Genomic DNA, 19,431 nt, shown 5'->3' with positions numbered 1-19,431 from the left:
CGCCCTTTATGTATTTGGTACAACTGGCTGGTCCCCGGCCTGGGTGGGTGTTGGGGTCCCGGGCCTGAGCGGTGCCGGGTCCCCAGGCCTGGGTGGGTGTTGGGGTCCCGGGCCTGGGCGGTGCCAGGTCCCGGGCCTGGGCGGGTGTTGGGGTCCCGGGCCTGGGCGGGTGTTGGGGTCCCGGGCCTGGGCAGGTGTTGGGGTCCCGGGCCTGGGCGGTGCCGGGTCCTGGGCCTGGGCAGGTGCTGGTGCCCTGGAGTGTGGTCATCCATGTTCCCTGAGGCACATCCTGGCCTCAGGCATTAACCTCACCAGATGGAAGGTAGCCACGTGTCTGCTAGGAGCTGACCTCACTCTAGTGGAGTGCCGTGGAGCTTAGAGTGCTGTGAGAATTGCTCCAGAAAACGTACCTGCTCACGTCCTCGCGGGGATCCTCGGGCTGTGCTGTGGAGGGGACGCCACACCGCTGCGCCCTGAAGGAAGCCGCGGTGAAGTACCCGCTGCGCTGGGCGCCCCTGGCTCTCCTTCACCCATGTTTTTCTTAAACATCCGAGATTTGCTTCATGTCTGTGGGGTCTGATGTTGATACCAAGTTTGCGGAAGGAAATCTAAACGATGTGGATGTCGCCCTGGTGGCTGCCGGCCGTGGACGGGCACGGTCACCGGCAGAGGTCAGGGTAGGGCAGGGACCTGCGGTTTCCATGACTACGCTTGCAGTAAGCAGTACTCAGGAGCAAGCTGGCTTGAAAGGGATTTGTTAAATTAACAGGTTTAGTTTTATTCCGTTCATAGAGTATTTACCTTACTTTTAAACTGGTGTTTATGGTGTTTCTTCCAAGACACGAAGTATGTTTTATTCTCTCAACATTTGGAAAGAAGCATTGGGCTTTTTACTGACGTTTAGGAACAAGTTGGGGACTCGTGCAGCCAGCTCTCCGCCGAGCACGGGAGGTCGGGTTTCCCACGCCGAAGGAGGTCCGGCCACCGCCTCCTAAGGGTCAGCGCCCACACCTGTGCCCCCCACCGGGGTGTCTCAGCCACGGGGTCCTCCTTGGGCCACACAGACCAAGCCCCTGCTTTCCCTCTGGCCTGGCTCCTTCTGGGCTCGCTGCGCTGTCCGCTGTTCGTCTCTCACGGTCCTCCAGCCACTTGGTCACAGGAGGTCTGGGTGGGGCTGTCTGCCTCAGGTACCCACGTGCACCCCACATCCTGTCCTGTTCAGCGACCAGGCCTGCCCCTGGGCCCTTGGGGCTCTTTGCCTCCCCAGCCTTTGCGTTCTCACCGTTTCCACCCCTGTGCTGTGTTCCTTGTTCAGGTGCCTTGTGGGGTGCCTGTCCCCAGGCCCTGGCTGATGCACGGTGGACGGCAGCTGCCACGGCCTCCGAGGCATCGCCCCCCTCCCAGCTCCGGCAGCTCCTCCTTGGCGCTGCTCAGGAGGCCGTGCCACCAGCAGTGGTTGAGGTAGAACCTGACGTACGCGTTCTTAGGCCACAGGACTTGTAGGCTTCCCTTGAAGTTGGGGACAAGGTTATCTCTGAGATTGTACTCACGTTTGTCCAACTTACAGATGCTGAGCAGGGCATTTGGTTCTAAACATGACATTGATTGGTGGAGGGATTAGAACGTGACCACAGTGCAGGCTCTCAGCCCTGGCTGGTCCCCCGGGACCAGGCGAGTCAGATGAGGCAGGAGGAGGGAGGCAGCTGTTTTTCAAAGCTCCTAGGGCAGTTGTCGGCAAACTGCCGCTCCGCAAACCGCGACTCGCGAGCCACATGCGGCTCTTTGGCCCCTTGAGTGTGGCTCTTCCACAAAATACCGACTTATGTGCATGGGCCACGAAGTTTCAATCTCACTGTACGTGCGCGCCCGCACGTGGTACTTTGTGGAAGAGCCACACTCAAGGGGCCAGTTTGCCGACCACGGCCCTAGGGGATGCCAGCCTGTAGGTGATCCAAGTGTGGGTGCTGGTGGCTCCTTAAGCAAGTGACTGCTTACCCTCTGTTTCCTTATCTAAGACTGCAGTGGTCCTATTGCTGGTAGCAGGTTGGAGTTGTACATTTTAAAAATATTTCGTTTATTTTTTAAAATATACTTTTATTGATTTCAGAGAGGAAGAAAAAGTCAGAGAGCGATAGAAACAACTATGAGGAGAGAGAATCACGGATCGGCTGCCTCCTGCACGGCCCACACTGGGGATGGAGCCCGAGACCTGGGCATGTGCGCTGCCTGGGAACCGAGCCGTGACCTCCTGGTTCCTAGGTCGACGCTTGACCCCTGAGCCACGCCGGCCGGGCAGAGATTTTATTTATTGGTTTGAGAGCGAGAAAAGGAGAAAGGGAGAGACATTGACTTGTCGCTCTGCTTATTGATGCGCTCCTTGGTTGCTTCTAGTATGTGCCCTGACCGGGTCGAACCCGCTGCTCGGTGCATCCGGAGGGCGCTCTCGCCGCTGAGGTACCTGCCAGGCTAATGTGTCGCTTCTTTCAACCGGCCTGCCGGGTACTGTCTGCGGGAGGGGCTGGGGTTGGCCACTCGGTAAGAAGGAAGAATGCCAGTCAGGCTGGTAATCTTAAGGAAATCCGCACATGCTTTTTCTCCAGATTGAATTAGATCATAATGTGACGACGTCAATGAGTAAAATCCACCTTCTGCAATAAAATGCCTCCCTGAACAGTTTTCTGTAAAAATAACTCAACAAATGCACACGTTAGCATTCTGAAATGGTCAGCCAGTGGTTTTTAGAACATTGCACGTCTTAACGGTGTGGCAGTTGCTGGGCGCTACTTAACAGACGTGGACATAAACTCGGCTCTGGGCCCAGAATGTCACCGGCGCTTTCACTGCACACCTGGTCGCCGGTCAGTCTTTCCGCCGGCAGGTGGGGCCGCTCAGGGCTCTCCACGGGCACCTGGGGGACACCCCTCAGCATCGGTCCCCGGGCATCAGCTTCTGTCTTTATTGAATTTCTACTCAGGACCAGATGGGAGAGCAGGCGGCTTAGGATTTTGCTCCTGCACGTGTGGAGCATCGGGGGAAACTGCAAGTGGGAGAGATGGAGGCTCCTGACAGGGTAGCTGGCCCTCCATCCGGGTCTTCGAGGAGGTGCGAGGTGGCTCACCTGGAGCACGGGGAGCTCTGAGGCCCCAGGGGCTCACAGGGGACAGATCCACCAGGCAGGGGTTCTCCCTGTCCAGCTTCCAAAGGGAAGGGGAGGAGTGTGAGTTGACCTTGGGGCTGGGGTTTGCCAGCAGGTGTGGCGGCAGGGCAGGTGCCGGGTTCTCCGTGGGTGGGGGCAGGGGGGATGTGGGGTTCTCTGTGGGTGGGGGCAGGGGGGATGTGGGGTTCTCTGTGGGTGGGGGCAGGGGGGATGTGGGGTTCTCTGTGGGTGGGGGCAGGGGGGATGTGGGGTTCTCTGTGGGTGGGGGCAGGGAGGGTGTGGAGTTCTCCGTGGGTGGGGGCAGGGAGGGTGTGGGGTTCTCTGTGGGTGGGGGCAGGGGGGATGTGGGGTTCTCTGTGGGTGGGGGCAGGGGGGATGTGGGGTTCTCTGTGGGTGGGGGCAGGGAGGGTGTGGGGTTCTCTGTGGGTGGGGGCAGGGAGGGTGTGGGGTTCTCTGTGGGTGGGGGCAGGGAGGGTGTGGGGTTCTCTGTGGGTGGGGGCAGGGGGGATGTGGGGTTCTCTGTGGGTGGGGGCAGGGGGGATGTGGGGTTCTCTGTGGGTGGGGGCAGGGGGGATGTGGGGTTCTCTGTGGGTGGGGGCAGGGCAGGTGCCGGGTTCTCTGGGTAAAACCCCTGAAGCCCAGGAGGGTGGGGAGGACAGGGAGTGAGAGGCTGGGAGTGGAGGGACTGAGGACTGGAGGTTCAAGCCCCAAGGTCGGGAGACTGTGGTCACAGAGACGAAGCCCTTCTCAGCGATCACTGTGTCACCAAGGTGGACATCGGTAGAGGTTGAATCCACTGGAAAACGGAGAATTCAGGGCGTTGGACAGATGGTCTAGTTGGGGGTGGGCACCATCTGGGTGGAATGGGGCCTTGGAGATGAGAGCAAAACTGTGACCCAGAGACGCAGGTGCAGAACGGCCAGAACCTGAGCATCGCCTGTGGGAGCTCACGACGTGCCGGCTGCACATGGCCTTGTTTGAGCTTAGCAGCACCCCTGTGAAATGGGTGCTGCCACGATCCCCATCTTCCAGGCTGACATGCTCAAGCACACAGTGAGGGGGGAGGAGGCTCTGTGTGGTCTCAGGGGCGCATCCGCCCCCCCTGTCCTGGAGAAGTAGGTGGGCGACAGCCCGCGTGGGGGGGCGGGGCACATCTGAGGCGTGAGTCAAGTGATTTCCTGACAGCGCGTGGCCAGGTGGGAAAGGTGTAAAAGGTCCTCCTCCACCCAAACCCCTGGCATGTAATGTCTTGTAGGGAGCTGCTGTCGGTGTTTTTATGTTGAATTATTTTTGTTCACGATGCTTTGCCAATATGTGTTTGCGCTGTGCATTGACTCCATCGTATGTGATAAGGCAAACGAGGCGGAAGAGTCGTCAGTGCGAGAGCCGAGAGCCACACGGGGCACAGCGAGTGTGCGGGGAGTTTCAGCCGTTATCACTTTGTTAAAAAGCGACTGTGTCCTGAGAGCCTACTTGTGAAAACTGCTTTAAAAAATAGTTTTCGTGGGGAAAGAGGATGTTAGGTCCATGAGCTAACGGGTCTTCAGGGCTTCCAGTAAGAAAATATTTAAAAAGGCATCAGTCTGTAGTTGCAGAGTCTAAACATCACTAGGCCTTTCTTCCTGTCACATTGCGGACATGATGGAATCGTTTATCATCCATGAGTTAGAGCCCCGCCCCGCACCGCACCTGCCTCCCCCGAGCTGCGAGCTGCCAACCATCCTCTCAGGCCCGAGACCGTCCGGCTCAGGCCCGCGCGCCCCGCAGCCAGCCTGCAGCCGAACGCGCTGGGATGTGAGAAGCTCTCTCAGTGTCCCTGTGTGGTTTCCGGGGCAGGATGGGGGCAGCGCCCGAGTGACCAGCCCCCGAAGGGCTCCCTGCACCCGAGCGCTCTCACCTGCGCCCTCGCCCCCAGCCCCACCTCCCACAGTCAGCCTCTCCTCCCCAGTCCTGCCCTGTGTCCCTCACGGACGAGGTCCTTGAACCCGGGGACTGATCTCCGCAGTGCCCGGCCCATGGTAGGTGCCCAGCAAACGCTGGACTCCATTCCTGTCACAGGAGACTCCGCCCGGTTCCCCAGGCTGGGCGTGCTGTGCAGAGTGTGGGTAGCCTCCGATGAGGCTGGTGTTTGCACGCTTGGGGTGCTCGCTAGCGTGACCGTAAGAGTTTTAATGGTGTGAAGCCCAGCACTTGAGGTGACAGTGGGCTTCCCGTCCGCCTGCTCCTGGTGTGCGGGCCCCTCCACGTGGTGCCCGTCCTTGTGTGGCCACAGCAGAGCTGGTGGCAGAAACGCCCGCAGAAGCCGTGCGGGCCTGGGCTGCCGAGCAGCAGCCGGCACCTGCAGCTCCCTGAGGTGAATGATGAGCCCCTTTCGACTGAAGCAGCAGGCCTTTCGCGATGAAATCCTTCTTTACGGTCCCTCCTTCTATCTAATCTGTGAACATGACGATGGTGCCAGACAGTCTTGTGAGAGTGATCGCGTGCACAGCTTCTGTGACACCCCAAGTGGAGATCTACTGGGAAAAAAGTCTTTGCTTAAATGAAGGATATTTCATAATGTTTCCTTTAAAAGTAACTGTCAGGCTTGTTAAATAGAAATAGATTGGCAAAATAATTGCGTGAGGCTTTAATTGGCAATTACATCAATTCCACTTGGTCAGATGGAATACATTTTAAAAAAGAGAGGAGAGAAATGATAGCTTGATATTGGTGTCACGGAGGGATTGTTCTTGTGTTAAAATACTAGTTCTTGCCCTGGCTGGTTTGGCTCAATGGATAGAGTGTCGGTCTTCGGACTGAGTAGTCCCGGGTTCGATTCCAGTCAAGGGCACATGTCCAGGTTGTGGGTTCGATCCCCAGCTGAGGGCATGCAGGAGGCAGCTGATCAATGATTCTCTCTCATCATTGATGTTTCTATCTCTCTCCCTTCCTCTCTGAAATCAATAATAATAATAATAAATACTAGTTCTTTCTATCCTGCACTATGTCTCAAAGCAGGCAGGTATACTCCCGCAGGCTGGCATTCAGGTTACCCTTGTTTTCAGCTTGGGGTGCAGGTTATTTCTGGCTTTGTGTGTGTACAGTCATATATATATATGTATTAATAGTATTGGCTAGCCTGGCCGGTGTGGCTCAGTTGGTTGGGCATCGTCCCATGCACCAAGAGGTCACCAATTCAATTCTCAGTCAGGGCACATGTCTGGGTTGCGGGCTCGATCCCCAGTCGGAGGCCTGCAGGGGGCAGCCAGTCAGGTTTCTCTCCCTCTCACTTCCTCTTTCTCTAAAAAATAATAAAAACATATTGAAAGAAATAGTGTTTGCTACTAAGAAATTGAAAATTTTTTAATTGGTTAAAGAAGGTTGATTGGTAATTGATTTGATAGCTTTAAATTACTGTTAAAAAATTAATACTGATAAACCTCGCCGAAGCCGGTTTGGCTCAGTGGATAGGGCGTCGGCCTGCGGGCTGAAGGGTCCCGGGTTCGATTCTGGTCAAGGGCATGTACCTGGGTTGCGGGCATATCCCCATAGGGGATGTGCAGGAGGCAGCTGATCGATGTTTCTCTCTCATCGATGTTTCTAACTCTCTATCTCTCTCCCTTCCTCTCTGTAAAAAATCAATAAAATATATTTAAAAAAAAAATTAATACTGATAAACCTAAGGATGGATGAGGAAAATTTAAATAACATGGTGCTGGCTATCTTTTCAATATTAACCGGTCAGATGGATCGGCCCTCACCGTTGACCTAGTTGCCTGCTGGCTGCATTAGCGCTCCCCGCAGATGCATTCTGACTAGTTTCTCCGCAGACATCCCCTGGCCTCGACTGACCTTTCCTCCTGCTTCCCGTTTGTGATTGGTGGGGTGACCAGACGATACGGTTTCCAGTGAGGTTCACTTCATGCCATTTGCTCATCACCGTGAAGCGGAGTTTGGGGGTGAAGCAGGGACGTCACTGCCTTTGCTGGCTCTCGGTGCTGTTGCTCTCGGCTGTCTCTTCGTCTCCTTTCCTTCTCTTCACCTGGTGAGATGAGGGTGCGTGAGCCAGGGGAGTCGGGGGCCATAGGACCCAACGTAGAGTTTGGCGGGCAGATGAGCGGTGGGGGTGACGGAGGAGGCTGCAAGATGAAGGCTCTGGGTGTGAGGGCAGACAGCTCTCATGGAGACCCCAGGGGAGCCCTTCAGTCTGGTCTGCAGAAGCCGCACCCTCTGGGTTTGTGCGATTGGCCCTTCTTGCCTCAAGTTGTTTTTTTTGAAATACTCATCCGGGATATGTTTATTAATTTTAGAGAGAGGGGAAAGGTTGGGGAGAGAGAGAGAAACATCCATGTGGGAAAGAAACATAGAAACATTGATTGGTTGCCTCCCACATGCACCCCAACCAGGGATCAAACCTGCAACCTGGGTATGTGCCCTGCCCGGCCGACACTCCAACCTACCCAGCAGAGCATCTGGCCAGGGCAACGTGTTCTGATAACTCTAGCAACGTCCGAGTACTGGCTAAATCCCTGGCTAAATCCAGAGGCTGGAGGTGTCCTGGCTGAGAAGTTCTCCCGACAGCCCCTGGGAGAAGGCTAAGCTGTGGGCTCATCAGGGACGGAGCCGTGTGCTCCCCTAAGGCCCCAAGGTGGCCCTCCCCGAGGTGCAGAGGCTGAGGGCACTGGCAGCCCCTTTGTGGCAGAGTTGCATTCGGGGTGGGGAGATTGATAGAGGGAGGTGTGGGGACAGGCTGCCCCAGGAGGGGCCGGGAGAGGGCTAGGGAGTCAAGAACAAGCCCGAGAGGATGCTGGACGGGGCCCTGCAATTCTCACAAACCGACACCCCCCAAATTTTACTACCGCCTTTCTTTCTGACCCCAGCTTCGTTGAGATATAATTGACAAATAGCATTGTATACATTTAAGGTATACAACACAACCTACTTTTAAAAAAATGTTTTTATTGATTTTAGAGAGAGAGGAAGGGAGAGGAGTAGAGAGAAGCATGGACGAAGAGAAGCAGGCCCCCTACTGGCCATGTGCCCTGACCAGGAATCGAACGGTGACCTCTTGGTGCGTGAGTCAACACTCAGCAACCACTGAGCCACACTGGCAGGGCACAAACCTACTTCTGATTGCAGGTCTAATAGGTCCAAGTGTTAAGTTTTACACTTAGAATAGCCCACCACATGCAAACTCTCACCGAGCCCGGTGGCGTGTTGAAGGGGTGGACAGCAGAGAGAAGGACGCCATCCTTTCCCCAGGAGGACACGGCGAGCAGGGCGGCGAGATGCCTGCTCATGGAGAGCTTAGGGCTGACACTCAGCTATCACCCCGGGCGCTGGGGGACCATCGGCTCCTACCTCAACGTGCTCTGTCACCTCCCTGCAAGTCACATGCTGAGACATGACTTTCTTTAAAAAAACATTTTTTTTATTGATTTTTTACAGAGAGGAAGAGAGAGGGATAGAGAGTTAGAAACATCGATCAGCTGCTGCCTCCTGCACACCCTCTACTGGGGATGTGCCAACAACCAAGGTACATGCCCTTGACTGGAATCGAACCTGGGACCCTTCAGTCCGCAGGCTGACGCTCTATCCACTGAGCCAAACTGGTCAGGGCCTGAGACATGACTTTCCGACCTGGTCGATGTCTGTATGATGGTGGGCTGTTCTTGGAGCACTTTCTGACCCGAATGATGGGAAGGCCCAGCTGCTGCTATAATCATGGGCAATTCTGATGCAGAGAGAAGACTTGCTCCACCACACAAAGTGATGTGTAGGTGCCCAGGGGTGCCCTGGGTCTGGGGTCCCAGGGCCAATGCCACCAGAGATTGTGTGGGCTCCAGTGGTCAGGGCAGTCTTGATGGAGCAAATGAGACTCTAGGCGACGTTTGTGAGTTCAAGCGACAAAGCTAAGCAGATGGAGATGCTTGGTGATGCTCCCAGCTGGTCAGCCCGGACGGGACACCTGTGGGTGTCTAAGGGGGTCCTACTGACCCGGATCCGATGAAGACTTAAGAACGGATGTTCGAGGGACTAACTAGAGAGGCTGGGCGCGTGCATCTGATTAAGACGATGAGAGCGTGGAGGAAGTGGGCGATCTGCGTTTACCCGGTGCTCTCTGCCATTCTAATTGGTGGTAGCGTTGGACTCTGTAACGTTTTCTTCTGTGCAGACTCCACACCGCCCCTGAAGCCTTCTTGCTCGGTGTTGCTGTGTGCACAGCCCCGGGGGAAGGCCTGCTTAGACTGTTGCCTTGTGGCTTTTAATGGAAAAGCAATTGATTTCGGCTTATCCCACTCATAGTGCCTGTTGGATATTAACCTCCACCTTTGCTTTAAGTCCCCCTCCCACCTCTCCTTTCTCAGGCATTGGGGCAGGGACACTTGAGAATGTGAGAGTGGTGACTGGAGCCCCCCCCCCCCCCCCCCCCCCGGAAGCAGAGGTAGCCCCCAAGGAGCTTTCCGATGGAATTAGGAAATTCCCGAAGGCTTGTACAGTCTATGATGGGGCATCAGCTTGTTACTTCTGTGTTCTGTTAGGAAGTGGCATCACGGGAACCTGTGAGGGAAGTGGCCTGAGTGTGCTCTGAGGGTGACGGGAGGGGTTGGCACCTTCGATGAGGCGGCCTTTCTAAAACGGGGGAGCATCCCTGGTACCTGTGCTGGCAGAGTCCACGTGTCCCTGTGGCCCGGCGATGGTGCCCAGGCACTTGGTCAGACACTCACCAGGATGTCAGGGTGAAGGTATTCTGTGGAGGTGGTTAACGTCTGCCACCCGTTGACTTTAAGTGAAGGAGAGCACGTGGCTGGGCCTCAGCCAATCAGTTGAAGACTTTTAAGAGGGAAAAGGAATTCTGCCTCAAGACTGACATGGAATGCACCTGAGTCTCCAGCCTGCCAGCCTCCCATGCAGATTTCACACGCAAGACCCAAACATCAACTCTTCCTGCGTTTCCGACCGCCCCCAACCCTCACGGTTCAGACTGGCCAGTCCTCACACGCACGTGAGCCAGTTCCTTAAAATAACCCTCTCAGGCCCCACCCCACCTACTGCACACCCCTGATTGCATCTATCTCTGACTGACAACACGTGACGGACCACCTTCCCTCTCGGCTTAGCCTGGACCGGGGAGTTCTGGGTAATTGCTGAGCCCAGATCAGCCTCGGGATCATCTGAAGGAGGCTGTGGCCCTGATTGGGAGTCGGCACCAGAGAGGGACCAGAGTGTTGTTCTAGTCCTAGGGGACACTCTGTGGATGTTGGCTAATAACACAAATGAGCGTTTCATGCTAAGTGCCATAGAGTTAATTTCCAGCCAGTGTTTGCGGGCTTGAGCCCCAGCCCTGTGGTTAGTATTCAGGGGGTACAAGAGGGACCAGACACAGCAGCGGAGAATGGGGCTGAGTATTTCCTTATTTTTAAAATTAAAAAATCCTCACCAGAGGATATCTTTTCCATTGATTTTATTTCAAGAGAAAGGGAAGGGAGGGGGAGAGACAGAGAGAGAAACATTGATGTGAGAGAGATACATCGATTGGTTGACTGCTGCACGTGCCCCGGGGCTAGGATCGAGTCTGCAACCAAGGTACATGCCCTTGACTGGAATCGAACCTGGGACCCTCAGTCTGCAGGCCGATGCTCTAACCACTGAGCACTAGCTAGGGCTGGGCTGAGCATTTCTGGTCACACACCTGCTGGGAGCTCCTGGGGAAGGTGGACAGGAGGAGGTGGGGCAGCAGCCGCTGGGGCCAGGGGGAGGGTCTCCCAGCACCTGTGAGCCGAAAGTCAGTGCAGCCTGGAGTTCACGGACATGGACATGCCCACCACCTGCTGTTTTGAATCCTGATGTTTATCAGGTGAGCTGTTCAAGTCAACTGATGTTACAGTGACAGCGATGAAAGAATTGTCTTTAACCAGAAGGCAGAGAGCAAGGGGGGACTTGAGTGATGTGTGTGTGTGTGCGCGTGCTCTCCCGCGTGCTGGCCTGAGCGGGGATGACTGAAGTTACAAATGATGTCGTTAATAAACCAGGAGGAGCTTTTAAATTAACTGCAGCCCAAGATTGGAGATTACTTTCCTAAAATGTTTCCTCACAAGACAAATGAAGCAAATACATCCCGACAATGAGGAAGAAATGAAGACCTTGCGAGAAGAGAAGAGCCCATTGCCAGAGGCAGGGCCAGTGGCAAGTCAGCCGGCCAGGCGTGAGGTCTTCATTAAGGGCACTGGTGGCTCCTGTGTGAACCGAAGCAGCTGAGGGAAGTGCAGCAGGGAGTGGGGTCCCCCCTCCCCACCCCACGCCAGTCCAGGAGTGACGATGGAAACACACGTCAGGTGGGGGAGCAGCGTCCTGTGCTCTCAGAGGCTGCAGGTGCGATGCCTGGCCCCGGCTAGGCACATGCCACGGGTTGTGTGATGAGCCAGACAGTCGGTGTTTCTCACATTGATGTTTCACTCTCTCTCTCTCTCTTCCCCTCCTTTCCCCTCTCTCTAAAAATCAATAAAACATGTTAAAAAAGAAAAAAAGAAACACGGCGGGTCAGGCACTGAGTTCACAGCTCACCGGGAGGCGTGCTGCTGCCTTCATCAGTAAGCACACGGGAAGGCCCTCTGCACTCTGCCCTCCACCCGCTCACGCCTGCCCCCTCCACCCATCGGTTCCAGAGGCGTTAAAGCCCTGAGCTGAGGAGCTGGAGGCCGGGATTGAAGTCCTGGGTTCTCATTTGTTAACCGTTCGAACCTCAGTGTATTTCCTCACCTCTGACCCCCCAGTTTCCTGCCCCCCAAAGGGAGGATGTAAACCAGCGGTTCTCAACCTGTGGGTCACGACCCCTTTGGAGTCCAACGACCCTTTCACAGGAGTCGCCTAAGACCAACGGAAAACACATATATAATTACATATTGTTTTTGTGATTAATCACTATGCTTTAATTATGTTCAATTGGTAACAATGAAAATACATCCTGCATATCAGATATTTACATGACGATTCATAACAGTAGCAAAATACAGTTATGAAGTAGCAACGAAAATAATTTTATGGTTGGGGTCACCACAACATGAGGAACTGTATTAAAGGGCCGCGGCATTAGGAAGGTTGAGAACCACTGATGTAAACTGAGCTGTTGGGGTGGCGGGAAGTGGAAAGGAGGAAGGAAAGCGCCAGTGCTGAGATGCGACCTCTCCCCATGGTGGGTCCTCCCTGCTCTCTCCTCCCTGTACTCTGACTCCTTAGGTTTCCAGGGAGGGGCGGCTGTGTCTGGAGGCTTGCAGGCCGCCTGTCCCAGCGGCGGACACCAGAGGGCGCGCCAGCACCGCCCACCGCCCTGGCTCTGGGTGACACGGAGCACCGTGTGATTGCAAAGGCTCGTTGCCAACCCTCAGAGGTCAGTTCTGAGCTGAAATCTGAAGCAACGGAGGGCCAGTCACCTGCATCGGCCCTGTCAGGGGTTGTAAGAGCTTGTCATTGCACTGAGTGGTAAGGAGCAAATGGCATTCCGTGACAGCAAACCTTTGCAATTTGACCTTCAGAGTGAGTGTGCCTGTCAAACCCTCTTGGAACAAGAGCTGAGAGGCAGATGCAAAGCCCGAGTCCACCCAGCAGCCTCGCTGGGAAGCAGCCCAGCTGCTCTGAGCTCAGAGCCCTCATGCTGGGAGGCACGGAGCCCGCTGAGGCTGCCATTTCTCACACACGCTGTGACCTCCCAGCCTGGCCTGAGCACCCAGAGCTGCCCAGGGGAAGGGCGTGGCTCGCCCCGCTGTGACAGACCGTGGGGGGAGGTGGGGTTGGCAGCCGGCACTAGCGAGGGAAGGAGCAGCCTCTCTGTGGAGGAGGGTGCACGTCTGAGTCTCTGACCAGACGGACCTGCACATTCAGCTCCCAGACAAGACGCCTGGCAGCTCTCGGGAATTTGGTGCGTCCGGAGTTTCCACTGGAAACCTGGTGAGGTTCTGAGCACGCACAGCTTCCAGGTGCACAGGGTCCCACCAGCCAGTTCTTTCCCGTCTCACCGTGGAGTGTGTCGGGAGTGAAAGAAAGATCACCTGTGTCCCTCTCCTGTGGTCACCTTAGGGGTGGTTCCCACGGGGCATCTCCTCGATGTCCCTAAAAAGGGCCACCAGAGTCTCAGTGACTTTCCACTTCTACTCTGGGGGAGGGACAGAGCAAGGGACAGGGGCGGGCGGGAGCAGAGGTGGTGGGGGCAGGGAACGGGGCTTCTGTGCTGCTGCACCTGAAAGTGGGGACGGGAGGACGGAGAAGGTGTGGGTGTCTCCTAGGGGCTGGGGGACCTGTCCCAGGCAGCTGAGTGAGGCTTTCCAGCTGGTGGAGGTGGGTGTGGGATGGAGGGGAGGGGGGGCGGGTACTCAGGTGGTGCAGAGCCCTGAGTGCTCCTGAGGATTGGTGGGGGCTGGGCAGGCCCTAGGAGAGCCAGGCTCACCCTCTGTGGCCAGGGTCGGGGGGGGAGGAAGGAACTTGGAGAACTTGTGGGCAGCATGGTAAAGGGCTTGGAAGGACAGGCTGGGGGCTGTGGTGATGTGGTAGAGAAAGGGGGAGGGTTTCCCCAGCTTGCCCTTGCCCGAGGACCCAGTGCTGGGTGCTGGGCACTGGGCACAGCCTTGCTGCCCGCAGAGCGGGGTGGCCATGGGTGGTTCCTGGGCCTCCGGGCCTGGCCTCCTTCAGGTGCTGGTGGTTCCGGGAGGCCTGGCTCGGATCAGGCGTGGGCCTCCAGCTGGAATAGAGCTCATGGACACCATCGCTTTCAGGGAGTGATCATTCCCCAAAACTCGAGTTCTGGCCCATTCTGAGTAACAGGCAGTGTGTTGAACCTCGTGCCATTAGCAATTCTGACATCCTGCCTCTGGCCCCATGCTGCCCCCTCCTCTCCAGCACTTTTTCTTCCACACCTGCCTGTCCCCTGTTCTCAGGACTCACGAGGCAGGGTAGCCAGTCGGACACTCTGAGCGACTCTAACCACACGAGGCCGGTGCCCCGACAGACGGGCAGTGACCTCTGTCAGCAGCCTGGCTGAAGGGCCTTGCTACTCTATTTCAGTAGCTGTGAGCTGTCAGCATGTGCGTGGCTACAACGAAGTCCCTGTCGCTACGGCCTGTCGCTGTAACAGGAAGCCTGAGGCACCGGGACCCGGCTGCTGGCCTGCAGGCCGTCAGCAGGCCTGAAATGCGGGCAGCCGTTCTTGCTCCACAGGACGGATGCGCCTCTGGAACCCACGTGTGACAGTGTCCCAGGAAAACGAGTGGCGGCGAGGCAGCATCACACGCCCCTGTCGTCTCCTGTCAGTCAATGCAGTGTTTTCAACAATCGCGTGTGCTAACAGCCGGCACCAGGTGGCCATGGGCATGTGTCAGTGTGGCCTGGGCCGGGTGCGGTCTCCCCTGCTCGGTGCCTCGCGTTCTTCACTGTGGAATGGAGACGGTGACAGGCCTACTGGATAAGGTTGTTTGAGATTCAGCGAGCTGCCTGCTGGACAGCGCCTGCCTCCTCGGGGTGCCCAGTAACTCCAGGTGGATGGAGATGCTCCCTCTGCAGGGACGCGGAGAGAAACACCCGTCAGCTGGGGGGCTCTCTGGAGAGACTTCGGGGCCCTGCGAGCACAGGGTGGGTCTTGATGGTGGATGAAGGAAAAGGCAGCGAGAAAGGCAGGAGGAACAGAAGCGAGAAGGGCCACCGTGACAAGCAACACATCACGACCACATCCTGTGACATCGTCGAGAAGGGGCTGCAAAAGGCGAGGTACTGGGACTTCTCGAAGCTCAAAGGCGCCCAGAGAGCAGAGAGGGGGTGCAGGCTTCTCCTCATGCCGCCCCTCGCCTCTCTGATAACCTGAGCGGTGAGCTGAGGGCTTTTCCTGGGGTGGTGTCTCTCGACGCTGAAGAATGAGCTCTGAGAGCCAGAAGATTTAAGCAAAAGTGTGGAAAGTTTCCTACAAGCAGGTTCGGACTCCCCACACGGGGAGGGTGCCCTGTAATGGGCGGCCTGTGAGGCCTTGCGGTCTAGGGACAGATATTTGCTACAAGTCTGCTCTATATCTATCCCTGTCATCACCTGATCGATTTCCTCAATTGTTCTTACCCAGCAATGGACCTGAACTCTCCCTGTGTCTATGTGTCCTTTCCTGTTCCTGTGCGGGACTCTCCCTGTGTCTATGTGTCCTGTCTCTGTTCCTGTGCGGGACTCTCCCTGTGTCTATGTGTCCTTTCTCTGTTCCTGTGCGGGACTCTCCCTGTGTCTATGTGTCCTTTCCTGTTCCTGTGCGGGACTCTCCCTGTGTCTATGTGTCCTTTCCCTGTTCCTGTGCGGGACTCTCCCTGTGTCTATGTGTCCTGTCCCTGTTCCTGTGCGGGACTCTCCCTGTGTCTATGTGTCCTTTCCTGTTCCTGTGCGGGACTCTCCCTGTGTCTATGTGTCCTTTCCCTGTTCCTGTGCGGGACTCTCCCTGTGTCTATGTGTCCTGTCTCTGTTCCTGTGTGGGACTCTCCCTGTGTCTATGTGTCCTTTCTCTGTTCCTGTGCGGGACTCTCCCTGTGTCTATGTGTCCTTTCCTGTTCCTGTGCGGGACTCTCCCTGTGTCTATGTGTCCTTTCTCTGTTCCTGTGCGGGACTCTCCCTGTGTCTATGTGTCCTTTCCCTGTTCCTGTGCGGGACTCTCCCTGTGTCTATGTGTCCTGTCTCTGTTCCTGTGCGGGACTCTCCCTGTGTCTATGTGTCCTTTCCTGTTCCTGTGCGGGACTCTCCCTGTGTCTATGTGTCCTGTCTCTGTTCCTGTGCGGGACTCTCCCTGTGTCTATGTGTCCTTTCCCTGTTCCTGTGCGGGACTCTCCCTGTGTCTATGTGTCCTTTCCCTGTTCCTGTGCGGGACTCTCCCTGTGTCTATGTGTCCTTTCTCTGTTCCTGTGCGGGACTCTCCCTGTGTCTATGTGTCCTGTCTCTGTTCCTGTGCGGGACTCTCCCTGTGTCTATGTGTCCTTTCTCTGTTCCTGTGCGGGACTCTCCCTGTGTCTATGTGTCCTTTCTCTGTTCCTGTGCGGGACTCTCCCTGTGTCTATGTGTCCTGTCTCTGTTCCTGTGCGGGACTCTCCCTGTGTCTATGTGTCCTTTCTCTGTTCCTGTGCGGGACTCTCCCTGTGTCTATGTGTCCTTTCCTGTTCCTGTGCGGGACTCTCCCTGTTCCTATGTATTCCTACACCTTGTTGCTGCAGGCCCTCCCTTGGTTTCCCATGCCTCTGGCTTTGAGTCCAGAAACATTTGATTATTTCTGCTTGGTTGGGTCCTGTGATTAGGCTTTTCAAACTGACGTGTCTGCCCTGCCTGTGTGCCACCTGGCTTTGTTTCCCACTGGACCTTGCCCTGTCTGCCTGCGTGTCCAGCTAACCTCTCATCTCCACGAGCAGGGCCTGCCTGCTGTCTCCAGGCTCAGTATCCCTGGGACGCCACCCTTAATGGCAAAGAGGAAACCTCGGGGTTTTTGGCACCAGAAGACTTTCTGACGCTGCCAGGCAAGCAGCACGGAGGGAGAGAGGCCAGCCCCACTGTGCGCCCCGGCGAGCCCGGCAGAGACCAGAGAACACGGACATGGCCGGTGTGTCCTAAAGCCCTGTAGCTCCCGGAGTGCCTGCAGCTCCCGGGGCACCTACAGCTCCCACCACAGGGGTCGCGGCCCTCGGCCAAGGTGCTTTCCCCGGTGCCTGTTCGCTAGGCTGGGCTGAGAGGAAGGAGATCCGTGGCTTTCAGAAACGAACGCTTCAGCCTCCATGTTAACTTCACTGTCCAGGCGGCAAGAAGAGAGCTCAGGACCCGTCCGCCGAGATATTTTGCAAGCTCGCAAGGGAATGTATTCAGCGCGTTCAGAGGTGATTTCTTTAAAACATTGGTTAGGTCGAAGGGCCTGGGTTAATTATAACAAGGCAGTCAGCTAATTTTATTTTTGTGGCAGATGTTCATGATGCTGAGAGAACGGGCATGATTTCCTGTAACAAACATCCTCACATGTACAGTTGCCTACAACAAACGTTTAAGGGAAGCCTGGGTGTCCTGGGTGGAAGGCGACAGGCAGGTCACCAGGACACGCCTCGGAGTGGAGGCGCAGGAGGCGCAGGCTGCATGCCGTAGAGCACGCATGGTGGTAATCGACACGGAGCGTGTTAGCCTGGGCCTGAGAGGGAACGTCCCCTTGGGGAGGCCATAGCTTTTTCTGCCGCAGGACTGTGAACGAGGCAGGGATGCGCGGCAAACGGACGCTCCCAGTGTAACACGGCGATCACGTCCCATCAGGCTTTTCCGCGCACACGAGCCAGTGAGAGAAGAGAGCCCTGGCCCATGCGGTGGGAGCCTCGGCCGGTGCACTGAGGGGTCGTGGGTCCGATTCCTGCCAAGGTCTTGTACCTGGGTTGCAGGTTCGATCAGGCCCCAGTGGGGGTGTGTGCGGGAGGCAACCAATCGATGTGTCTCTCTCTCCTCCCTCTCTCCCTCCCACTGTCTCTAAAAGTCAATGGGAATATATCTGCAGGTGAGGATGAACAACCACAGCAACAACGAAAAGCAAACGAAACACAAATGAAGCAGGAGAAAGGGGACAATAATATAGAAATTAATGAGCAGAAGGCAGATAAACAATAGAGGAAATCAATGATGGGGAAGTCAGTTCTCAGGGATCAGCCCCCTTGGCAAGTCTCCTTAGCAGCGCTGGTTGGGAAATAAAGACGAGGCCTGACTACAGCACGGGGCTGAGCGAGGACTCCCGGCGGGGTCAGCAGCATCCAGAGGGTCTGAGGACATTAGGAACAGCTTATGTCCTGAATGCCTCAACTTTGATAAAACGGGCAAATTCCTGGCAAGACTATCAGAACACACTCAGGGAGGAGGAGGCAGTGAATGTCCCTGCATCGATTAAAAACAAATTGCATTTGTAATTACAAACCTTCACGTGAAGAAAGCTGTGTCGCCTTATTGGTGAATTCTGCCCACATCTAAGGAAGACACAGCACCACTTCAGCTCTGCGTGGCACCCACAGCCGAGACAGACAACACAGGAGGCACCGACCACTAGCCGTCATGAACCTGGATGCACATAATCTAACAAGAGTCAGCAATCTGAATTAAAAATGTATCTACACTCGGAGTTCTTCGTGGTCAGGGATTTACCCCAGGGACGTGCGGTGGATTTGACATTCAGAACTCAGGGTAGCCCGACCGGCGGCTCAGATGGTGGGCATCGCCTGATACTCCACGGCTGAGGGTTTGACCCCGGCCAGGGCCATGTAAGAATCAGCCAATGAATGTATCAATAAGTGGACCAGCAGGTCAGTGTCTCTTTCTCTCTCAAATCAATTAAAAAAAGAAAGAAAAGAAAATCCACCCCCCACCATGAGGCTGTGTGACCTTGATCAGCATTTGAGTGCCTTTTGTAGGTTAAAGGTCAGTGACATCGGACATGCTGGGAACTTCCTGTGAGAGTCTCATTACAGGGGGTGGTGGTGTGTGTCTTGTCTATTTTACGGGTTGTGGAGTGGCCACCCGATTCCCTGCACGAGGGCCTGCTGCCCCAGATGCCAGGAGGGCTGTCAGCACTTGTCTCAACTGCAGACTCACTCCTTTTCTTGGCAGCCCCTGCAGTGATGCAGGGACACAGAGGCCTGGCTATATGCACCCTGCAGGCACCCCTGCAGGCACCTCTGTGGGCACCCCTGCAGGCACCTCTGTGGGCACCCCTGCAGGCACCTCTGTGGGCACCCCTGCGGGCATCCCTGCGGGCACCTCTGTGGGCACCCCTGCGGGCACCTCTGTGGGCACCCCTGTGGGTACCTCTGTGGGCACCCCTGCAGGCACCTCTGTGGGCACCCCTGCAGGCACCTCTGTGGGCACCCCTGCAGGCACCTCTGTGGGCACCCCTGCAGGCATCCCTGAAGGCACCTCTGTGGGCACCTCTGCGGACACTGTACTCCAGGCTCCTGTGCGGACCTTAGAGGCTTTGTGGAGCCTGAAGATGCTCCAATGACCACGCCTTTGCCCTTGCCATGTCCCTCCCTCCACAGGTGTCCATGCCAGCTGCTCCCTCCAGCTCCTCCCCTGCAGCCCCTAGCTTCCAGCTCTGCACCCTTCACCTCCCAGCTCAAGGTCATCAGTCAGTAAGCCTACAGTAAATCACACACACACCATCTCTCACACACACCTATATACACATACATCATGTCATACACACACACACACTACCTATACACACACACCATCTACATACACACCATGTCACACATACACACCACATACATACACACACA

At 56.1% G+C, this 19,431-nt stretch overlaps 1 protein-coding gene across 1 annotated transcript; it reads left to right on the top strand.

The window, feature by feature from the left end:
- Positions 1 to 14,765: 14,765 nt before the first annotated feature.
- LOC118679463 (uncharacterized membrane protein YFL067W-like) lies at positions 14,766 to 19,151 on the top strand. Its single transcript, XM_036356242.1, has 2 exons — positions 14,766 to 14,890; positions 18,761 to 19,151. Exons 1-2 carry the CDS (start codon positions 14,766 to 14,768, stop codon positions 19,149 to 19,151), a joined length of 516 nt encoding a protein of 171 aa, XP_036212135.1.
- The last annotated feature ends 280 nt before the right edge of the window (positions 19,152 to 19,431 follow it).

The sequence above is a fragment of the Myotis myotis genome, unplaced genomic scaffold (assembly GCF_014108235.1).
Source record: "Myotis myotis isolate mMyoMyo1 unplaced genomic scaffold, mMyoMyo1.p scaffold_m19_p_25, whole genome shotgun sequence".
In the NCBI taxonomy this organism is placed as follows: Eukaryota; Metazoa; Chordata; class Mammalia; order Chiroptera; family Vespertilionidae; genus Myotis; species Myotis myotis.
The sequence above is the reverse complement of the archived record's forward strand: the minus strand, read 5'-3'. Positions and strand labels throughout refer to the sequence as shown.